The sequence below is a fragment of the Engraulis encrasicolus genome, chromosome 3 (genome assembly GCF_034702125.1).
Source record: "Engraulis encrasicolus isolate BLACKSEA-1 chromosome 3, IST_EnEncr_1.0, whole genome shotgun sequence".
NCBI lineage: Eukaryota > Metazoa > Chordata > Actinopteri > Clupeiformes > Engraulidae > Engraulis > Engraulis encrasicolus.
The window spans coordinates 49,013,848-49,038,379 of record NC_085859.1 but is presented as its reverse complement, the minus strand read 5'-3'; the positions used below and the strand labels follow the sequence as shown (position 1 = coordinate 49,038,379).

Here is a 24,532-nt window from a genome sequence, read left to right as displayed (position 1 = left end):
ATTTCACTGCATGATATCTGTTTTTGTGGACGCTGTTACCACAAGATAAAAATACAGAATGTTCAACTATTGAAGGACAAGACTCTCCCTTTGCATCATCACTCAAGGGGTCCCCAAGGGTCACATATTGTTGTGTGACTTTTTATTATGATTTAAAAGCACCATGTTGATCGTATTACACTGAATGACATCTAAGGAATTGAATATCCGGACAAAAGTCCCCAGATGATTTGAATATCAAAACAAAATGGTAATGAAACGTGCTTTTAATACAATAACAAGAACACTTCTAGAATTATGCCCAGAGAGTGAAAAAATAATTTTGTTTGTCATTTTGCATAATTATTCAAGGACGTATTGGTGATTTTTAATTTCGGACCATTACACTGAATGACATTTTTGCACTTTATGAGATTATTTCACACATACATTGACAATTATTTTTCTTTAAATGTTACTGAAAAGAGAAACCAGACTATATTGTTTATCAGCATAATATACAACATTCATTTATTTACTCTTTTGATAGTTAATGAGTGCGGAACAAAAAAAAAAATCACGTCTCGTCTTTGACCCAATACCATCTCCGTGATTGCAGTAGATAGGCATCTCAGATCTTTGAACTCTGCTTATATACCCTCTTGCCATTCCTTCATGTTTCATTTAGTCCATTTAAACAGTGCAGCTTTGTTAAAATTAAGAAATAAAAGGAGAAAACGGTTAAACAATGGCATTATGCACATCTATGAATAGTTTACCTCACATATGACTGTGAGTAGAACCAAACAACCAAACATTACAAAAATGTGAATGTTCATACAAGACATTTGACAATGTTTTTTTTAAAATGCACTCGAAGAGTTTATTAATAAACTGGTATGTGACCCACAATTTATTAAAGAAATAAATGACATCCTCAAACAGTTAATTCCATTTATACAGAGAACATGATGAAAACAAATCTACTTGTTTATACATTCTGTTAAGTCATCAGTGGTAGAAAAAAAAACTGAAAAATAGGCAAAATCCCCACAACCACACACGCATACGTTCACTCAAATACCGTTTCTCTCTCCCTCTCTCTCTCACACACACGCACACACACAAACACACACACACACACTCCCATCTAGAGTTGGCCTTCACTGTCCATACTGTTGTGGAAGACAGCAAAGGTGAAAGGGTTGAACTTGGTACCAGCCCCGCTGTAGAATTTGTTCTGAAACTCCACCCTTTAAAAACAAATGGTAAATGAAATCAGTGCTTATTACTGTATATACTACTAGGCTATTATAGAGACAAAGCCTATTGGGCACACCTCTGCATTCTATAGAATGTAGAGGTGTGCCCAATAGGCTTTGCCTCATATAATCCTATTGCATACCTGCCAACCTTGAAACATTTTTTTGAGTAGCAATTTATCGCGGCGTGGCAATTCACGGCGCAACAAATACCTCCAAGTGAGAAAATGTGGTCAACGCAGTGCGATACCATAGGCCGCCGGCGGGCCACCTGAGAGGCTACTTTGCTTTGCATAGTCTGCCCTACACCTAGGGTTGGCAAATGTCAAGGGGGGAAATATGGGACACTTCATTCAGGCAGGGGGTGTAGGGGTCCTCCCCCAGAAAAATGAGCTTTTCTTAAATGCAATTTCCTGCATTTTAATCTCACATCCCGTGCATCTGGCAAATAGTTAATTTCACCAGATTATCTTGCTCTTCACAGTACTTTGAACTACCATACTTTATTAAACGTTCATGGAAGATGTTTTTTTTTGTTTCACACCATAACACCAATAAAATGCTATCATATAGTGTGCTGGAATTCAGGCCTCTAAATTAACTGTATTGATCACCAGCCAATATGACTGTTAATCTTACTAGTCAAACATACCACCAGTCTGGCTAGTAAGTGGCTGGTAAGTTATCCTATGTACCAGCCAAACAGAGCATTTGGTCACTTGGGGGGCGTTAAGGAGCTGGAATCGAGTATGAAATTGAAGCATTTGCTGATTATTTTTTTGGCTGTAGAAGGTACATGTAGGGAAGTGTATAATTTGATTATATAATACAGAGGCATTTCAGTGATTTTTATGAACAAAAATTTGAATTGCAATGATTCTTACATCATTCCCCCAATATTAATAAATGGTGATGTTGTCACCTACTGTGAAGAAGTATCAGCTGATTGTAGAGAAAAAGATAAAGACAGGTGTTATCTAGGCTAGGATAATATCAGGTTAATGTCATTACCTTGGGGGCTAACATCAAAATCACACTTGCATTCATTCAGTACAAAATACAGAATTTCCACAGTAACTTTTGAGTGGCATGCACGCTTCTTTTTTTACTTCTCTGCATAATAGGCCTACCCTCATTTGCCGCCATGAGTTGGCTATTGTTCACTGTTCGGCCAATACTTCATATTTTATTATTTATTATTTTATTTTTATTATTTATTTATTCTAATATTTTATTAATAGATTGCCATACGTGATTACGGATAGTTCTAGTCGTGGAGTCATGCATATTTGGTATGACGCACAAGACCTGTTACACCTGTTCACAGAATGGGCCACGACTCCAGTATTCCTATGTCTTTATACGGCGTCATGGTAGGTTACGGATGTACTCCGAGCATAACCGTTAGAACTATCGCTTTATTTTCCCCAGTTAAAATTATCCGACGCAAAGGGAAACCGAATTTAGTTCGCTGCTAATCTGCTAATTTATAGCGCAGTAATACAGTCAGCAGTCGACCACATTTTCTCATTCGGTCCAATATAAAAAAAAAGCACCAACATATTGCCGTCAAATACGGCGAAACATTGGGTGAACCATAGCCTTAGTCTCACTGCAGGGCCAGCCCCGGGCTGGCCCGGACAAAAGGGGGCTGACGGTGATCTCATCAAAAGGGGGCTAGGTGCTAAAGATGGCCGCCGGGCCAGGTTGTGGGGCTAAGGGCCGCTTTCCCTGGCCCGTCGAATTCGATGGGCCAGCAAGCACCGCCGAGGCTCGGAGGCGGGGTCAACCTCGGGCGATATAGCCCACGTGCGAATAGCCTACCAGACCTTCGGCGATAATAGCGCAAAAGCTAAATAAGCCGACATAAATGTCATGTGTGAGTATTTGTGAGACACTTTTTATTGGTGTCCAGTGGAAAGCATGCCAAATCACGATAATGGCACAAGAGTTGGCGGCTAAAAGCATAAAAAAGCCGACATGACTATGACATCCCAAGTTTAAGTGTAGTGGTGCCCATGATGCCCTGATAACAACAAAAAAGTTATGTTGGCTAAATAACTTTAAAAACAAGGGGATTTCTCCGGGATTTGGTCTCTTTTCACATGGTAACTTATTCAATTACCTGCACATTCACCATGAATAGACAGGTGGCACGCCGCAACGAGGGGGTGTGTCGCTATGTCCGGGGCTCATAATTTTCTATAGCAACTGATGAAGGTGCTATGTCTCCGGGATTTGGTCTCCTTTCACATGGTAACTTATTCAATTACCTGCACATTCATGTCTCGCTATGTCCGGGGCTCATGCTTCTGTGCGCTATTGGGGGGATTAACTGGGCATGTTCGCACGTCTCCTTCTGTTCACTCTCAGTTGTCGAGCTGCTCGTATTTTCATGCGTCTTTGTCTTCTTAACATGCGCTGCGTCCCATACAGCTTCTGAATCGACAACTTTGCCATGTAATAAAACTGTTCTTGAAAGGCAAGCCATTTTCTTTGCAGTTCTTGTCGTCTTTGTCCGTAGGCTACGAGCCAAACGGCGACCTGCTCCAGCAGAGTTTGCTCAATTTTCTTCTCCTTCTTTGTCGTTGTTCTGTTGTTGTCCTTCTGTGATTTGGGGCGAAAGTGGGCTGTGCCCGACTGACGTTTCACAAACAAGGCGTGTACCTGAATGTGCCTGGGGTCGGCTATGAGTCCGATCAGGCAAAAAATGGCCCGGGGCCGGCAGCTCCGAGCCGGCCACTCTCCTGAGCCCCGGGCGGCCCCGGGCCGCTGAAGCGCGGCTAATGAGACCAAGGCTATTATGTTAAGGACGACAGACCTCGGCCTTTATTTATTTTCATAAGTTTACTGATTTAGCAACTGGACGCAATTCACTATTCCATAGAGGCTACCTTTCTCAAAGCCCATTTACCTTTGAAACGGTGATTTTGACGGTGCTCATGACAGGAGGAGGACTTGTGTCAGAGATTATAGGAGTATGTTATCCAGTCTCTGTGCTTGTGCAAACTTTCTATCGGCAGCTGGTCCTCGACTCGAGCGCGGAGCGCAGCACACAAATGAAGACCTCTAAACTAGCTCTCTGATTGGTCAATATTTCCCCCCACACGTTGCTACTAGCCAATGGAAAGGCCAGCGCAAGGCAGTTGCAAGCAGAGCCATATTAGTGGAGCAGCTACAAGGCCAATATGGCAGGAATCGTGCAAATTATGATACAAGCATGAAATTTGGCAGGTATGTGCCAAAGACCCTTACAATCAAATCTACCCGATTTGCCACTTGAAATGGCGGCCATTTTCCAAGATGGCCGCCAAAAAGTACCCCAAAAATGGATTTATTGCAAAGAATTGACATATAAAATTATGATACAAGCATGAAATTCAACACGTTTGTACTCAAGACCAGCATGAATAAATCTATCTGATTTGCCACTTGAAATGGCGACCATTTTCCAAGATGGCCGCCAAAGAAAACCTCAGAAATTGATTTATTGCACCAAATTGATCAAGCAAATTATGATACACACATGAAATTTGGCATATATGTGATCAAGACCAATACAATCAAATCCACCTGATTTGCCACTTGAAATTGCGGCCATTTTCCAAGATGGCGTCTGTTGTATAGAATTGCAAATGTGGTCTAAATTGTTCATTATCCTTAATTCAGATGATGAGGTGATACATAAGCCCTTATAACATACTAATAATATGTTGATAACATTCCAATAACGCCAGTTATGCACCCCCACCCCCCAACAAAAAATGACTGCTAATGACATGCTAATAATGCAATGACAATGTGGTAATAATATGCTAATTCATGGTTTTATCGATGTTGCTCTAATGTGGCGATGTTGCTCTAACGTGGCGGTAGCATGGTAATAGCCACTTTAGTTCCTGATGCCGATGGAGGGTGGTGTGCGATGATGCTACTAGAAAAATCCAAAATAAATAAGCCAATGAAAAGAAACTGTTGAGGCATCAACATAGCTACATCCTGATGAGAAACAACAGCCTAAGTGAACAATCACATAGAATCCCAGATTCATGAACAACAACAACACTGGTTTATTCATCAGTGCAGTTTTACCCAATGGCCTAATGGAATAACTTATGAGGACTTATACTTTATACTGTTTTATGGACATTTATACAGTTATAACCCCTTTGCAAAGACCCTATGTTAGACCCGTATTGTCTTCAAAATTGCAGTGATCTTTATCTTGAAGTCTTTATCTGTTACTTAAGGCTCTCTTTAATGTCTTAGCAATGCTGTTATGATGTAGTTGAGTCTTTCCAGCAAAGTGTGAACGGGCCTGTCTTTTTGAGGAGGTTAGGAGTCTATGGCTGAATCTCATTTCACCCCCTTGAGGGCTGTGTATACTCTCTTTGCCACCTGTCGCCTAGAGGTCAACGCAGACAGTTTTGATTTTTGCTCGATCTGGTCTGCGCTGTGAGAGGATTCAAACTGCCTTCAATACAAGGAGTAAACTATACGTGTCTGTTGCCTTGTAGCTACACAGCTACACAGACTCAACGACAATGGAAATGAAACATGCAATAAACGTCAACCTTTTGCACTATCCACCGCGGTAGTTTGGAACAAAGAAGTGGCTCATTGTCGAGAACAGGTCGCACAAAGCAGAATGAACTATGGAAACACTATTTACTGTCCCGATTTAACTTCAGCATCGTAACTTGCAAGTGCACGTGTTGTCTTTGGTTCGTGTAAATAAATGAAGCTACAAAGCATGAGGAACTTATTTAATGAACATCTCATAGTCCGTAGCCCAGTGAAGGTTAGAACAAGGAAGTAGCTGTTTGTTCTCGAGCACAGAGCAGCCTGGTCGAGAGGACCAATCACAGCGGCTCTTGCTGCCGTTAACCGCGTAGCTGTCTGCGGGCAGTCACATTTTCAGGTGCACACCAAGTGACGGCAGAGGTGGTAAAAATAACTGCGTGGCTGTCTGCATCATCGCACAGACAACTTTGATTCTGAGCATAAACCAGGCTTTAGCCCTACGCCTTTCCCCTTACCCTCCGTTTTGGCTGTCCGAATTCACGTTAAGACAGAGGGGTAGGGGTAAGGGGCTTTCTACCCCTTCAAATAGAGATTTTCCAGAGGAAGACTTCAAACGGAGGGGTAAGACCTATTTCCCCCAATTGCATTGTGAATGTCTTTAAAAAAAAGTCAGCATCCACAAAAGCAAGCAAAAATAAGTACTTTATGTAATTTATGTTTTTACTGTTGTAATAAATGTTGCATTGTACTAAGTTAAACATTGTCTCAATGGGTTATTTTCTCCAGGAAACGTGCATGAAAAAATTGCTATTAATGTCTACTTAATGCATGGAAGTCGTGAAGGAATTGCGAGGGTCATGCAACACCGTTGTCCTTTTTTAAAATTGTTGTCCGAGTGATTACAAGTAATATTGTTGGTTTAACCATCGAGAGGCTGTTTTTTGAATGCTATGGGTGTCATGCCGGGATTGTTGAAGGGGTGTCTCAATTCGTAGGGGTTGCGTTTCAAGGTTTGAAGGGACGAGGGGCAAGGGGAAGGCATAGGGGTGTTCAAACTTCACAGTGTGCAAAATGAGTGTTGTACAAATGACAGTGCACAGTTTAACTTTAGAAGGAATTCAATGACAGACAGTGCATCTAGGCATTTGTGTCCAAAATTCATTTTCTATTGGTTACTGCTTCTCAATGGGGGCTCTACAGCCCCCCAGGGGGTATTGGGGAGTCCTGGGGGGTGTTGAGAAGGATAAAGCTGAGAGGAGGTAGTACTCGCAATGCATTCAGGGAAATCTGTCGAAGCCCTCCGTCCGTGGAGTGAGGTGTTGGAAAATCTCCGCGCGGAGGGGATGAAAGCCCTTCGCCGAACCCCTACCCATCTGTCTGAACGTGAATCGGGATGCCACTACGCTTACACGTGGACGCGCAAAACGGAGGCAAAGGGGATCGGCGTAGGGCTAAGGGGTGTAATGGGATTCACCCTTAGTTGTCAATGGGGGGAATTAGTCTATTCTATTATTTGATAATAAGGGGGGGGGGAGTTGGGAGGCTTGTTATGAGGTCAAGGGGGCATTTGTTCACAAAAGGTTGAGAACCACTGCTATAGCTATTCTAGCCCCCTATAGTGTATAGTGCTTTTATCAATTTCTTCTCTGTGTAGGATAATGCCCCCTGAAATACACTAACAACTCCTGCCATATTACCGTAAATTTGCAAGTGGCCAGCAAGTCAGGAAGATTTGCTTATATTGCTCTATAGCACAAACAAACAAAATTAGAAGCTTTTATCATAATTTTCTTGCTGGATTCCGCACTAAATTCAATCTTTTTGGAGCCCATATTGTGAAATGGCTACCATTTCAAGTGGTAAATCAGGTACATTTTATTGTATTGTTTGTTAGCACATTTACACAACATTTCATACTTGTATAATAACTTACTTGGTCAACTGTGTGCAAAATTCAATATCTATGGTATGGTAATCTACGGTATTTTTGGCGGCCATCTTGAAAAATGGCCACCATTTCAAGAGGCAAATCAGGTGGATTTGATTACATTGATCTTGTGCACATTTATGTCGAACTTCATGCCTACATCGTAATTTGATTGATCAATTGTGTGCAATAAATCAATTTCTGAGATCTTGGCGGCCATCTTGGAAAATGGCCGCAATTTCAAGTGGCAAATCAGGTAGCTTTAATTACATTGGTCTTGAGCTCATGCATGTCGAATTTCATGCTTGTATCATAATTTGCTAAGCCAATTCTATGCAATTCATCAATTACTGAGGTATTTTTGGCGGCCATCTTGGAAAATGGCCACCATTTAAAGTGGCAAATCAGGTGGATTTGATTTCATTGGTCTTGAGCACATACATGTTGAATGTCATGCTTGTATTATGATTTGCTTTGTCAATTCTGTGCAATAAATCAATATCTGGGCTCTTTTTTGGCGGCCATCTTGGAAAATGGCCACCATTTCACGTGGCAAATCGGGTAGATTTGATTGTATTGATCTTAAGCACATACATGCCGAATTTCACGCTTGTATCATGATTTGCACGATTTTTCCTGTAGCCGCTCCACTATATCTACGGCTCTGGCTGGTTGCAAGTAGACCTATGATTTTTGGCCCAGGCCCGAGCCCGAACCCGAACCCGAGCCAATTTCGGGTCGGGTCGGGCCTGAAATGTCACTCATTACGTTCGGGTAGGGTCGGGTTCGGCTTCTCTATCGTTGACAGTTTTTTTTTTTTTTTTTTTTAAATAAATAAATAGGCTATGTAGGCTGTGCGTTAATAATATTCCACGTCAGTTGATAATCCAGCAGTGCAGTGCCTGCTGCTAGAATGCACGCGCTTTCCCTCGCCTCTCCCTCCCATCACAGTGCGCTGAGGCATTTCGGCCGTGTTTTGGCCACGAGACGCGTGGTCTGCAAAAAACAGAGGTCGCCTCATCAACCCGACACATACTGTAGCCTAATAAACTCTTGCAATGGCAATTCAAGAACTCCTTCATTCCTGTTCTGCTGCTCGCGTCGTTGTTCTTCTTTGTCTCGCTGTCTCTCTCTGTGAAAGTGCCGCGCTAGATTTTTAAGGTCGTACTGCTGCTGTGGCTTATGGCCCAATGATCAGCCGGTCAAAATGACGGACGCCCTTAAAATTTTCCGTCAACTCTTAAAAAAAGCGTCAATGATGGATTATCGCTTAATGTAACCTCTGTGCACTGCAGTGCAGCATACACAGAAATATAAAAGATGGCCTGCATGTTTATACAGTCTATTTAACTTAGATTTCGTAACAAAATACTTTAATGGCTTTAATTTAAGGGCTTTGATTTGTTATCATAGATCACCCCTCCTAATGAATAAAATTTGAAATTTCGGGCTTCCCTCGGGCTCGGGCCTACACATCCAATAATTAGTCGGCCTCGGGCCGGGCCCGGCCCAATTCCCATGGGCCCATGTCGGTTCGGGCTTGGATTTTTTTACCCGTTCTTACCTCTGGTTGCAAGTCTACAGAGAAATGTATAAGGGCCCGTGAACACACTTTGCTATTGGTTTTTCCCGTATTTTGAAGTCACGGCGCCGTAGTTTGATGTCAAAATCCGTATCTGCTACACAAAATGCATAATGGTCGGCAAGTATGCTATTGGCACACAGATGGTGGAAAGTGGTCATACAACTTCTGCAAGCTTCTGAATCAAGAACAGCAGAGACACCGCTTTGTTCACCAAGTTTTCAGAATATGCTCTCGTCAGACCTCCTACCAGCCTGACCCCTGAACAAAACCCCTGATCCTTAACCCACCTCTTCCCAACATAGTGCAAACACCAGAATTGGCAGTATTTTGTGGGACTGTCACCCCACCCGAACCACATCCCTGTTTCTATCTAAAAATGCAATAATCACAGTACCATGCAATAATACCATGCGATAATACCCACCAGTGCAGCCTCAGAGCGTGCAGGAATGCAGACAGTCCCTCCATGACCAGCAGGATGGACACGGTGAGCACAGCAAATAGGCCAAACACGGGCACCAGGAAGAGGACGCCCACTCTGGTGTCCACCCGCAGCCCCACACGCATCACCATCGACCACAGCACCTCGGAAAGCTCTGCAAGAAAACAAGGGTGAAATTGCAGAAAGCGTAGAAAGCAAAAAACAGTCAGACATAAAAGTCAATCATAGATGTTGCGATCGCTTATTTAGGATTCCTATTGTATGAACATAGCAAGTATCTGCAATCCGGCCAGTGATTTGAGTGTCCTTACGAGCATGTGCCAGACTGGATTGAACTGAACTGGGGAAAACAGGCTTTTCTTTTTTGCACGACATCTCTGGAATGAGTTGCAGTATTACATATATGGACACTCTGCCTTCATTGGAGATTTTCAAGAGATCAATTAATACTGTATACATTGTGAGAATGGTCCTGCTGTGGCCTAGCAGTAGGGGGCGACCCGGGGGCGACCCGGGGGCGACCCAATCCGTGTCATTTCCTGATCCTCCCCTGTCTCTCTGTCCCACTCATTTCCTGTCCCTCTCTTCACTGTCCTGTCTAAATAAAGATGACAACCCCCAACAAAAATATATATTTTTTAAAAACATTGTGGGAAAAGCACATAGTGAGAATATAAGAAAGTGATTTGAGTTTCCTTACGAGCATGAGCCAGGCTCAGAGCCCAGAGTCTCAGGTAGGAGGCAGTGTTTGAGACGCAGCCCAGGCAGTACTCAATGGTGTGGATAGCCTGGTGCAAAAACTCATCTGCAAGGTCAGTCTGTAGAAAACAAAACAGCAAAGTCAGCTATGTAATGGAAATCTAAGGCCTACACAAGGTTCTTTTTATTATTGAAAAATACTTTTCGTGCGGTCAGTTGATGCTATTCAATTAAAACTAGATTGCATTTCCTCACAGAAAATGCTGGAGTATGCTTGCCCGTCTTGCATTCGTTGCCCTTCATGCATGCCTTGCCTTTCATGCATGCGTTGCCCTTTATGCATATGCTGCCCTTACAGTACAACATACAACATACAGTATATCCAACCAGTGCTCTCCCCCATGAGGTACCCCAGGGCCGCCACTGAGGGATGCCCCTTTGCACGGGTGAGGCATAAATGCAATTTCGTTGTGTGCAAAAAAAGACATCAAAACTCAAAAGAATGAAAAGATAGTTGAGTGTCTGCATATTTTGGGTCATTTTATTGCCGTTTGAGCAAATATGCCGTTTAAATGTTGTCAAAAGTAAAAAACAACAACTTAAATTCATCCTCAGGTCAATATTGTGTCTTAATTTGTCTCTGTATGTAGTTTACTTCAAAAGTTATGACCTGCTGTCATTGTTTCAATCTCTTGATGTCCTATCAGGTGCATTAAATGGTTAAAAATGAAGGCCTTGGGACATTATTTCAGCTTGGCACCTGGCAGATTCTGGAAGTAGACACTCTAAAGACACAAAAAAATCAGGTGCGCGTGGACCCCCCTTTCCAACCTACTAAAAGCTTTTTGCTTTGAAACACCAGGCTAATAACCCACCTCCTCTGACTGCATTTCTGAGCTGGACATGGCACTGTCATGGCTGTCCCCTTCCTCCATGTCGTGAGCCCTCAGCAGACACAGCTCCTCCTCACTGCAGCGTCTGACCCGCTCATAGCCCTGCCATTACAATACATTACACAAGAATTACAACACTTGAGTAAATGTAATTAGTTACTTTCCACCCCTGCTTAAATCATTTTATCAGTTAAGATTGCCATAAACGGACAAATAAACACATACCTGATACATGTGGAGACGGTTTCTGCCCTTGTGGACCCAGTAAAGGTAAAGGGGTTTTCCCAGAAGAAGGACAGGAACGGACAAAAAGGCAACTACCAGTAAGAACCCTTGCACACCGGCCTGGAGCAGAAGAACAAGAGTTTAGCTACTCAGGTTTGTCACACAACCAACTTGAAATACAACACAAAGCAGAACAGCAAATCATTAGATTCTTGTCAGGTTTTTTAGTGTAAACTCCCAAGTCTCCTTCTCCCTTTTTCTTTATTACAAGAGAATTTTAGGATGTTGGCAAGGGTTTGTAGCGCAAAAATGCCACATTATCATTTACGATATAATATTAAAAACGTTTTATCCCAATGTTTGGACTGTGGAAAGGGATATTTGCTCAGGGTGCACCTATGTTATCAACTTTTGACGCTGAAAAGGCTTTCATAGTGCCACAGTGCAGTTGCCCACCGTGATCACATCTATTACTTTTCCACTGTGGCAGGGGTCAGTGTTTCGATTATTTTTGATACTTAACAATGCCCCATGATATAGGATCTTAACTTCAAAAGTGAATGGCCATCATCAACATTTTTTTTTTCCAAACATTTCTTAAAGGGACACTATGCAGGACAAAAAGGTACTGGTCATTGAAACTGGGCTGCCTATTGCCAAATTTGATCTTTACATGAAAGTTTACTAAGTAATAAACAAATATTTTCTATTATGGTCCAAGTAGAGTCATTTTTGCAGCTAAAAATTGCTATTTTTGGAAACTCAAAACGGTGGACCATGGGGAAGATCCCCCTTTTCATGTATGAAAAGTGCAATTTTTCCAGTCATAATGAATACTTAGAATTTGATGCTGGTGGTAAGTATTCATGAAAAAGGTAACATTAGTGAATGGTCAGCATGAATTCTGGAAATAAACAACTAAAAATCTCACACAGTGTCCCTTTAATGGAATTTTTCCCGTTACCACAACAACCCACAACCACCCTAAACCTAAGGCACATACACAAAACATAAATGATAAATAATAATGATTAAAAAAAAAAAAAGTACAATAATCATCATCATCCCCACAATTATCGTCAACATTTTTAGCATGGTAAGCGAGTATACCATAATTGACTGTGACATCCCTTCTCCTAGTACTGTAAAAAGAAACTGTCCTTGTGGGCCGTCGCCTGTCCTCAAAAGAGAGGCTGGATGGCATCTCAAACAAATCATAGCCTCTCTTTACAAAGTTTTGAAATAATATGGATAATATGATTATTAAAAATAATCTAATACTAATTATGTACTGGTACCACTATAAGATACTATACTGTAAACAACAAAGTGTCCTAGTGAGCCCTTACCTGTCCTGGGAAGAGAGGCTGGATGTCATCTCCCTGCATGAGGAACATGTTGATGAAGTGGATGAGGATGCTGGGTGCGCTTCTGGACTCCTTCACACTGAAAGCCAGCCATTTGTAGACAACCATGAAGACCAGGTACCCGAACATGCACACCAAGAAGAGGAACTCCGGGACAAACACCAAATATACACAGAACTTCCTTCTGAAATGCCTGTAGAAACACAAACAAAAGAACACTGTTATGTACTGTACATTTAGACAATGATACCAAATGCATTACACTGTTCCCTTTAAACGTTTCAAAGAACTAATCCAAAAACATTCACTGAATGGATATTTTGTATATTGAATTAATTCGTAATTACAGGCATTCAATGAAGTGCTAAACAGCAGTATAGTTACTTACAGGTGGTTGAAGACACCAAGGATTACTCCAAATAGCATGTGGATTACTCCCAAAATGACAGACATTTTCATCTTGTAAGAGTTTAGGAACGTCAGACGATTTGATGCCATGTTCCATATCTGAAAGAGCGAATAATACAACAAAAAGCACTTGTTAGTGAGTGGATAATGGATTAAGAATGCATGCCTACTGTGAGAGGAACATTGCATCTCACAACGTTCGTCTCAACAAGACCTCTGATATGTTTCTCCAAACCTGACCTTCAGAGAACAACTAGTCCAGGACTATTTTAATTAGTAAAAAATGTTAAATTCAATATACTTTAACTACCCGGAACACTGCTGAAATTACGTAGGTAGGCACATAGTTCTGTAGACCATGTAGCCCAAAGGGTAGAAATGAATGTCAACACATAAGAAACTCACTGGATCAATGCCGAAGGGATATGGACCATTGAAGACACCGTTGACATTGGGATCAAGGGTGAGTGATTTTGATCCTCTGATTGTGTTCAGCCTTTGGAGTGAAAAATAAGAAAATAAATGACTAGAATGTTTATTCAAGTAAAGCCTAGACAGAAAACAAAGAGACAGATGTATAAACCAGCTTCACAATGACCTACCATCTACTGTAGTATGTACTTCTATTGTTCAAGTTATTTGATCAATTAGCTCATTCACCTGCAACTAGCTAGTTCAGTTACCAAATATGAAAATTTGTGTATATTTTTGTATCTATTTGTTTATTTGTTATACCCCAATAGAACTACTCTTGAATCCTTTGCAAAGCAGTTATAAAATGAGTTCTAAATTATTTTTGATACAGCTTCTCAGAATTTCTCTCCATGAAACAAAAACTTTGTTATTGATAATTTGGCATGGGAAAACACATAGTGCTTTTAACTAGGCTATACAATCAATCACATCAGATTGTGTTTTTGTGTGGATATTGCGTAACCACCAGAAATAAACATGAATTTGGCTTCCTGAAGGCTTTAAAATTGTGTCAGAAATTGTGTAAGGAAAATTACAATCATTTCAAGTCAACTATACAGTATATGAGCGTCCGATTGGTAACTGATTGACATGAAATTTGTGATGACGCCCAAAAAATTCCACAGCCGTCATTGTAACTCACGTCCAGTTGCCATGTTCAAACATGGCTTTGACACTCCAGCTGGAGCCGAAGAGGTTGAGGGACTTGGAGAAGCAGTCGTTATAGATGAGTCCCGTGTACACCGAGAACAGGCCCATCATCAGGATGAGGTAGCGGCCCTCGAAAAATGTGTTCCAGATCTATGGGGGACATTAGAGCATATGTATACTTAAACAATCAATGCATACATTTAAAATTCGTGTGATAACCAGAAACATAAAAGTGCATGTCAAGTAAAAAGAAAAAGAAATAAATGATTCAAACCACAGAGGAGCTTCTGAATTCTGGCACCAAAAAGTAAATATACCTTAAACACCTCTCATATACTTTTCTATCGATGCACATTGTGTGCACATTATGCGCATTTTGATCAGTTGTGGAAAATAGGGTTAAATATGCACCATACACGTTTTTACTTTCTGTGGCAGGAATCAAGGAGAACTCCAACAAGCACCATAAATACCTACCTCATTTCTGGTGTTCTTCAGTTTGCGGTCGTTTTCATACAGCACCATCCACAGTGCAAAGCCAGCCATTATGAGGCCATGACCAAAATCCCCAAACATCACAGCAAACAGGAATGGAAAGGTAACAATGACATAAGGAGCTGCAGGGAAAAGAAAAATTTGATTTATAAATATTACATTGTGAAAACATAGCTATGCATTTTCATACTCAATGCAGATGGCCATGATTCGGATAGCTCTGAAGCTAATGGGGGACAAAAAAATTGTATTGCTTACAAAATATATTTGGATGTATGTGGTTGTGGTTAGATTACAAGTCTATACAAAATTATGGTAAATAAGTCAACTATTACTACTGTATATGTTCTACTGGCTACACTAATACATAGAGACACAATAAGCAAGTGTGGCAGTACCTCTTACCCAACACCCTGACTGAATTAAATTCATAATAAAATTCAGTTTTTACTTTTTACATAGCAAAGGGTATAGCAAACAAACATTATATTAACATTATATTAACATTATATTAACAAACAAATATTACAATTCCTTTTGCACAGAGGGTATGGCTGTGCTGTACGGATCAAATACTGTTTGCCCTCCTTGTAGTGTAGGCTCTGCATAAAGTTGAAATAACAGGATATGTTACTACACAAAGGCTATGTGTGACATATGCCTTCACGCACGCTACAATTCAAACGCAGCACACAGTCAAACAGCAGACAGATGCTAACTGGGGGAAGTGAAGAGTTGAAATACAGTGTTCCACTCTGACAGCTCAATGAGAACAGGTTGTAGCAGCCAATCAAATCAGTTGAAACATTTGTGTTGTGTAGTTGATTTGATTGGGAACCAGTGGCACACAGATTTAACTCGCCAAAGACGAGGCTTTATCGAAAATCCTTGCATGTAATTGGACAAACCACTTATCCAACATATTTAATGACGTGACGTGACCTATTCAGGTTTGACAATACAGTTAAAATAGCAGAATCGATGTGACTCATACATGCCGCCATTGCTGTTTGAAACAACTGTTGCTTTTCCCTCCCCCACTACAATTAACCTGATTGACAACGTAATATCTACGTCAACATCCTGACTGGTTCGGTGACTTGGTAGACGTGTAAGCTGAGTGAATAGGGAATTCCAACCAGATACGTATAGCTCTCGAAGCTGAGTGGAAACACACAGCCCCTTTTCACTCCTGGTAACTTGCCTGTATGAACTTCGAAATTCGCGTTGCAAATGTGCTTGCATGTGTCCTTAAATGAAAGTCATCACATTGCTTACACACATTCTTTCTGCTCAGCCGATTAGTGAAGGTGTGTTCTGCCTGAGAGAACCAGTGATGGGCAACCTGCTTGCAGAAGCTAAAATCCAGCGCAACTTTGATGGGTAAAACCAGGTCATTTAATATGTGGCACTGAATTGTGGTTTCTGAATCCAGGCTGCCCATCATGGGAACCCATGCCAATGGAACCCCAATGAGGCCTGGTGTACAGCATACTGACCTGGGTTCATCTCTCGGTAGTTGCCCACACCATAAGCATCCACGATGTTCTGGAAACCCGATGTGAACTTGTTGGTCTTGATTAACGTGGGTGGGGTGTCACTGCTCGGTATACGGTTCACAAACGATGGCACTGTGGCCCCACTCTTTCGCTGCATTCAAAAAACGGGTACAGGTAGGGATATTATGTAGAAAGTATTTAAATGCATAGGTACATTTCACTTACAACAAAACTACAGCCTGAATATACTCGTCAGAACTCAAAGCATAAATTCACAAAAACATTCATTCACAATTCCCCCAAATTCAATTTATGTTTTGATTTTGCCTCTCATGACCCTCTTCTTCAAATTATAGAGAAAGCTTTATGTTGCAAATGAAAATACTGTGAGCAATACATGAATATCGGTTTAGGAGGGAGAGATTCATCACAACAGGTGAATAGATATTAGCTTACCGTATTTTAAAGTTTAATTAGTAAGTAAAAATTAAAGTAATAAAGCAAAAATTATCAAGAAATAAAATTGAGCGTATACAGTATTAGCACCAAATAAGTGAACCCTAAAATAAAGTGTCACCAAAATAGATCAGGCTTAGTTTAAAAAAACACAGTAAGATAATACACAGTAATACTTTTAGATTTAAAAAAATGTCATTTACGTGAAACATGCCTCATAAAATCATCAGAAGTTACCAGCTGAACACACACTCACCGAGCCCTCCTCCAGTGCCCTGCGTATTGTCGACAGCTCGTTGAGTGGGCACCACACTTCGGCGATGAGGCACTTGTTGGTGATGTCAAAGCTACAGAGGTTGAGGATGTGATAGATAGCCTTCATCTTCTTGACCTGGATCACCCAGGTGTAGACCGACTCGGATGCCTTGTTCAACACCTGCCGCAGGTAGTCTTCAGTTCGATGAAGGACCTGATGAGAGGAATAGTACAGTAGACACTTCAGCAGTTGCTTTCAGTCGACTTTTTTGTTCTGATGCCAATCCCGTACTATTACAAATGTAATGTGAAATGAGAGAGCTGAGAGAACTTACTGTGTGCAGGTCTTGGATACGCATCTTCAAACCATCGATCACGTCGGCTCTCTCCTCGTTACTATTCGGGTACGGGTACAGGTGGCAGTGATAGCTGAATGGAACAAATGCAAAAAGGGTTACATAACCAGCAAAAGACAAACCAATTCAGAAGGCTAAAGGCCTTCTCTGGCACAGCAATTCTGACAGCATTGCAGAGCACTTTTAAATTCGACAATGCATTTTTTTTTCTTTTTTAGTTTATTGCCAATAAAACAATTGTGGCCATGAGATGATTTCGTGAACAAATACACAGCAGGACTGATGTTGATATCAAAGGAGGATATCACAAATAATAGGAGTCTACTTTATCTAACTTGACGGTTTTATCTGACTGATTACAGGTATATGCATGATGTATTACCAGTCACATATCTTCTTAACTTTCTGTCCTATTTGGTCACCCCAGTAGGATATCAGAAACACCATGCTCCTCGTCTCTTCACCCTAGACATGGAGGCAAGCAGCAAATGGAAAATGGTTATCGTCTACTTTGGACAACATAATGCATACAGAAACTACACACTAGCAAAAAAAATGATGTGGTAATCGAAGTAATCGAATAGAAGTTACTAAATCCTTGACTAAAGAATTCAAAATCAGTAAAATCAAAATGTAGTTAACATGCTGTGTCAAATACTGTACATGGCAATGTATTTCAGCTTATAGAGTCAGACTCTGTCTGAGTGCTAATGATGACACTACTACTCTACGACTCTTCATGGAGTAGTGTATTGATGATCTTGCACAGCATTTGGACATGCATGTTTTCAAAGAAAAGTGCTGCTTTTGAATGACTTGCGAATGACTCTAAAGTAGTTAAAATGGTGGTACCGTCTCTGATTGAAGGCGATGGTCAATCTCCGCATAGCTGAGAATAGTGTAGCCTTTGCAGACCCTCCACAACATCCTTTCAAAGGCCTCGATTTTCACCCGCTCAATTAAACCGGATATGAATCTGGAAATGACAGGATTGAAGAAACAGATAAAAGGACGTGTTCACATTAGCCCATTATGGCGTGCACACATTGGGAACTAGCAGGAGAAATACATCCCAACAACATGATAAATACCAGTCTGTGGTTATACAATAGGTTATACATTGAAAGCATGCAAGTTCGGTTAAAGTAAAAGGAAGACCTGAAGCAGACTGGACAGCATTTTGCCGTTGAATATGGCAGGGCCAAAGCTGAGGTGTAGACAATATTTCACTAGACTTCTACCATTCCTGGTATTAAGAGACATTGCAAAAGATTGCTTCTTTCAATCATGTTTGTGGTGTGGTGGCATCTATAAAACATGCTATTGTATTATTTAAGCTTGAGTTTGACTTAAAAGTCTGATTGCAACAGACTGGTCTAAAATAGACAAATTAATTGTCTATTGTCACAATACTCATAATATACAAATTCCAAATAATATGTTACAATATATAAAATACGTGTATTGGTGTGTGACTGAGAGAACGTAGTGAAGGCGGTTGACAATTTTGTTCAGCAGCTCACCCGAGTTTGGCTCCAAGTCTCTGCATGCTGGCATAATCCATGATGGACTCTTTCTCCAAGAAGGGGAACTCTTCATACTGAGCCTGCCTGGACTCATACTGTTCACACAAGCACATACACAAGATGGAAATTAAGAAAGGAATAACAGGCATTGGCCCACATCTAGCTAGAATAGGGTCCTTTCACATGAAATCAGACAATTTGGGGCCTGACCAACGCATTTTTAATACAACTTGGTGTGTATTTTTAGTGGCAAAGTAGAGCCCCAGAACTACAGTTGCATAAATCTGGCACTAATATTAAGGGAGAAACGGACTAAGAAAGTTTTAATTAAGAGAGTAGAATTTGAAAGCTCTATATGGCTCGACACATTACACAAACAACATGGAACACAACAGTTATCCGAGTACAAATTATTAGATATTAAATCTCATTAATTGTTACAAATTGAATATCAAAAAAGCTACATTTTAAAATGGCCAATATCTTGTCCAAACCTAGCCTGCAATGTTGTGAATAATACCTGAAATGTTGGTGATTGGTTTTTGAGCTATTTTGGAGATAATGGAACTTAAAGGTTGAAATGAGTTGTAGTGAAGTAGTAATTGAGATGTGTTTAGAGATTACCCCACCTACCTAACATGTGTTACCCCACCTGACACTGTGTCCAAATTAGCATCAGCATTTTGGGTGGAGTGCCAGGTGGGATACTCATATCAGTTCTGGGGTTCTACCTTTTGTGTTGGTCGGGCCCAAAAATGTCTGATTTCACATGCAATGATCCAATAACACCCAAGTCATCAACCAAAGTATCTTAAGATTTACACTTCTTGTTCTGAGAAGCCAGGATCAGGATAAAGTAGAAATCTGATTTCCAAAAGAAGGGGAATGACACTTGTTCAGCAAGTGCTGGGGAACTTTTTACTGTATTCCAAAGTGCTTGGAAGTAGAATCAGGGTTCCCACATCTTTTTCATGAACAAATTCAAGCACTTTTCAAGCACTTTCAAGCACCAAATTTTCAATTTTTCAGCACCTTTAATAGATCGCGGGAAGGGGTCTGGGGGTCCAGAAAAAATGTGTTTTTAAGATGCAATTTCCTGCATTCTAATGAATTTTAGGGTGTCGAATGGCAAATCCCATTTGACATCTCACTTCCTCAGATTTTTGATGTACCTGAACAATTAATTTCCATTATTTGGCTTACTGAGTTTGACTTGACACACATTTCAAGCATTTTCAAGCACTTCACCAAAAATTCAAGCATTTTCACAAACTTGAAAACACTTGGTTGAAATTCAAGCATTTTCAAGGAATTCAAGCACCAGTGGGAACCCTGTAGAATGTTTCTGACCTCCAACTAGCTAAAATGAATTGGAACTGCTGCTGAAGCGGAACTGACCTCTGTGTTCCGTTGTGCAAAGTTCTTGGTGATCTGCAGCATGTGCGTGTACTCTGTCAGTTCCAGAAGGTTCTTCTGAAGCTTCTCTTTGTTCCCCGTCACCTCACTCAGCTCCGACTCCAGTCTCTGAAGCTGCTCCTACAAATCCAGACAGCACAGAGAGACAGTCAGCTGGAGCCCTGAACCTCTACCTGATTTTTCCTGTCCATACCCGGTCCCCTGAATGTTGATTGATTTCTTAACAACAAAACTGGTAGAAGTGTCATTAATACCGGTCAGCCTGTACCAGCACACTTTGCTTGAATCTCGGATCCAGATAAAAGTAATCAAGTGTGTGTGTGTGTGTGTGTGTGTGTGGTGTCACTTCCCCCTTTCTCGTCAGTGTATGGAACTAGGACAGGTCCCTATGTCTTTGGAAAAAAAATTACAATAAAAGCATTTGATCCACAAAAAAAGGTCAGTCAGCACATTGGTAACCTTTAATCACTCTTACAGATGTTGAAGTAAAACCAAAAGAAAGGCATAAGATAATCAAGAATGTGGCATTTATCAGGATATTACAAAAAAGTCTGCAAGTCAATAATCACAGCACTGTTGGGTATACAAGACACAACTTCTGGAAAAGCCTACAGCATGCCAACAAGTCTGAAATGAACTGATGCAAACATGAGAGGCATGCGAGTGGCATGCATGCACAATAAACCATCTGGCAGCTTACCATTATACCCATGACTTGCTTGGGGAGGGGGGCACCTGGGTTGACCTGTCCTTCGGGTAGTGGGATTTCTGACTTCTTAATCTCCCTCAATAAATATCCTACAAAAGTAAGGCACACCTGTTAGTCCTTCAACTGTCCATCCAAATTCAAAACCTAGAAGTGAAAAAGTGGTCAATACTCAATATGGTCACAGAGCACTTCACACAGCACACCGTCTAGAGCAGATTAAACCGTCAAATGTGGGCGCAGGGAGTAGGCATGTCAATGTTTCCCATGGAGCAGTGTGTGCAGGGCCGGTGCCATGCTCAGGGGGAGCTCAGGCATGCGGAAGGGATGGAGGTGGGCTCTGGTCAGTGACTCTCCCAGTCCCCAACTGACTCCACTAACTGCAACCCACAGGCCGACAGGTCAACTGCTTAACTGCTAAGCATGCCTGCCTTTCAGTGGCCTGTTAAATAATTGGTTTTCTATTCAACTCAATTCATAAGATTGCCTGAGAGGATGATTTACGGCTGGGTCGTTCCTGATCAATTCAACTAGAGCCTTCCCACTCAGGGCTCAAAAAATGGTACTGCGAAATGATTAACAAAAACAGAACAACGTGTTGAAGTGTAAAATGTAAATGTTTTGAAAGCAGTTCAGAGATACCAGTTGATAAAAATGTCTGGGCTCTCTATGATGGATAAAGTTTAGTCCAACTAATCTACTACTTACTTTATTCTTTATTTCTCACCGATTCATGTGTTTTATGTGCCAGTGTTAATTTATATCACTGTCGTGCTGTTATGTTGTGTAAATGGTCAAGTAGCACAATAATTTTAGCAGTATGTTTATTCCTGAACTACCATTACAGATTATTTTAACAGTTAACTCTGCTCCCCAGTTGAAATTTTTCACTCAGTGTCTCAGTGTCGTCATGCAGCCTTATCACTAAACATGAAGTAACTTAAGTTACGGTACTTAAAACACGAATAGTAGAGTAGAGCATAATTTATACTGTATACCAGACACCCTTCCCAAGTTCCAAGGAGAAGGAAAGAAGCAACTGAAAAGGGGCAACACTGTTGTGGTTTAAATTCCTAACGAGGCAGTGAGCATACATGGGTAAGAGGGTCACATAAGGTCCTGTCAAAATTGATGGATGCAAGGCAGCAAATTTAGGGGAATAGATGTAACTCAATTGCACTAGAGGTTAGTGGCGGGCCAGACTAAATATTTTGAGCCAGGAGGATACAGAAGATGTGTGTCCTAATCTTTGTAATAAGTGCCATGGGGTTTTTAATTGCCACAGTAAAAGAGGACCTTTGGTCAACAGTCTGCTGGCCTGCTCAAAGGGCTATATCTCTGGCATTACAGTGGAGTGGCCCAATCATTGGGGTCAAGGTGTCTGGATAGTTGGGTGACGCTTGTATGTATTTGTACGTCTGGATCTGTGTGGCTAGGATGTGTGTGGGTGTGTGAGGTTGTCTGTAATTTTCTGATCTTTTTTTATCTTGATTGTTTTTTGCCTACTGAACAAGGACTAGCCTACTTAATCGTGTTGTTATTGTTAAAAAGATAAAAGGCAATCATCATTGTAGTTGTGGCATATCACTTTGTTTGTTTGAGTGTGTGTGTGTGTGTGGGGGGGGGAGAGAGAGAGAGAGAGAGAGAGAGAAAGAGAGAGAGAGAGAGAGAGAGAGAGAGAGAGAGAGAGAGACCCATTATTTCATTAGCTACTCAGCATCACTTGTGCTTTTCAAGAAGGCCTTTAATTCCGAGCACGAGGCCACCACAAAAGCTCACACACACAAACAAGGGTGGACGGGTGGAGGAATCTCATCATGACCACAGCCAATTAGGACCTTCTTTGACCATCACATTCATTCCTGGCTAGTTTGTGGCTATCTTTCATGGGTGGATGGCATAGATTTGGCGGAATACGTTGTATATAGAAGAAAAAGGAATTAGATATTATCTCTTACCCAAGATTCGCTCCATCTCTTCACATCTTTTTATCTCGGTTACAAATTTTCGCTGAAAGGAGTTGACACTTGGGTTGAGCTGCAAAGAAAGCAAAGCTTTAACATTTCTGCAAATAAAGTGTCCACTAAGTAAGACAGCAATCATATATCACAATTGGATGCCCACAGCAATTGGAACATTGTTTAGCTGTACAAAATTATGTGGAGACTGGCAGACAGTTCAAGGGATGGGAATAGAAGTCTGAGTACTCACATCTCTAAACTCTGCTAATCCCAATTCTCCAAGTTCACTGATGCAGTCATATGCAGACCCCGACTGCAGAAACAGCTGGGCAAGGCACATCTCCTCGCTTCGGAACAAGCCCATATTGTTGTTGTTGTGCACCACTGGCTTGGTTAAATTACAGTCGTCGACATTTAAGATCCCCGATAGTAGAGGCTGCTGTTACCTCAACACTGGCGTTGGCAGTACTTTTCTGGAGCACATTCAGGGAACATGTCAGACAAGGCCACCACTTGCTTGACTCCCAATTTTCGTCAAATCAAATAGAGGGCGTCGCGTGACAGTATTAGGTTCACTGACTGGATGCTTCCTTGTGAAAGTTGTTGCCTTCAGTAGACTCCACAGGATGGCTCACTCGTATGAGGCTTCAAGTCATACAAAACAACATAAACATTGTAGCTAATGCCGAGCAAAGGTTTGAGTAACTTTTATCACTTCCTGTTTTGATAACGTTGCAAGGTGACGTTGCTTGTTCGCACTTCGCAACCTCCAGTGCTATCCTGTGCTGACGTGTAAATTTTACACAAGTTGATTTTTTCTAGTTGTTAAAAATAACCGTTAAGTAATCAATGAAAATCAATGAACCACAGAACCAAAAGGCGTTTCGCATCATGTAAAATTGATTCGTGGACTTTCTCGCGTATCATTATTTCGTGTTACCCGCATCAGCCAAATGGGCCATCAGCACAGCCTCTTTCCTTAAACATACTTCTTTTTGAAAACGTTTTTCTCTTATTGTTGAAGCTTAGAATCGCGACAGGTTAACAACAACCTGTACCGAATAACTTTCGCTGTAATGTGAACCTAGCGGCAGAATTACAGCAGTCAAACTCAGTTCCGTAAACCTAGCTACATTTTTTTCCTCCGCTGACAGTGGCACTTCCGGCCTTCCGGAGAAGAAAAAGCAAAACAAAAGTCTCCGCATAGTGCCGTCTAGAGTGCGCACACGCACACGCACACTCACACACACTACACTAAAAAAGTAAAGCCATCCAAATATAATCTTCTTTGAAAAAAAATCTCTACCATGATGATTCATGAGACTGGCAAGATGTTCACACACTGGTCAGCAGACAGTCTTGACTGTGCCTAAGGCTAAAAGGATGATCTGAAATTTCAAAGCAACCCTGTCTGAGCACCACATTT

The 24,532-nt window shown here is 41.2% G+C and overlaps 1 protein-coding gene across 1 annotated transcript; it reads right to left on the bottom strand.

Annotated features, from left to right (window-relative positions):
* Positions 1–544: 544 nt before the first annotated feature.
* Positions 545–24,248, bottom strand: atp6v0a2b (ATPase H+ transporting V0 subunit a2b). Its single transcript, XM_063195600.1, has 20 exons — positions 23,357–24,248; positions 23,104–23,182; positions 21,140–21,237; positions 20,422–20,559; positions 19,021–19,118; positions 18,350–18,473; positions 17,880–17,962; positions 17,477–17,570; positions 17,143–17,355; positions 16,431–16,581; positions 14,914–15,053; positions 14,429–14,586; positions 13,717–13,807; positions 13,292–13,410; positions 12,886–13,096; positions 11,537–11,656; positions 11,294–11,413; positions 10,420–10,537; positions 9,702–9,873; positions 545–1,232 (listed from the first exon to the last, which is right to left on the bottom strand). Exons 1-20 carry the CDS (start codon positions 23,468–23,470, stop codon positions 1,130–1,132), a joined length of 2,544 nt encoding a protein of 847 aa, XP_063051670.1. The 5' UTR covers positions 23,471–24,248; the 3' UTR covers positions 545–1,129.
* Positions 24,249–24,532: the final 284 nt, after the last annotated feature.

Excerpts from the sequence above, each read along its gene's own strand:
- atp6v0a2b (XM_063195600.1), bottom strand. The coding sequence starts at position 23,470 with ATGGGCTTGTTCCGAAGCGAGGAGATGTGCCTTGCCCAGCTGTTTCTG. Across the intron at positions 11,657-12,885 it reads AGCCTCTCTTCCCAGGACAG|GCCGGTGTGCAAGGGTTCTT; the intron begins GTAAGGGCTCAC and ends CTTCTGCTCCAG. Across the intron at positions 11,414-11,536 it reads ACCGTCTCCACATGTATCAG|GGCTATGAGCGGGTCAGACG; the intron begins GTATGTGTTTAT and ends TTGTAATGGCAG.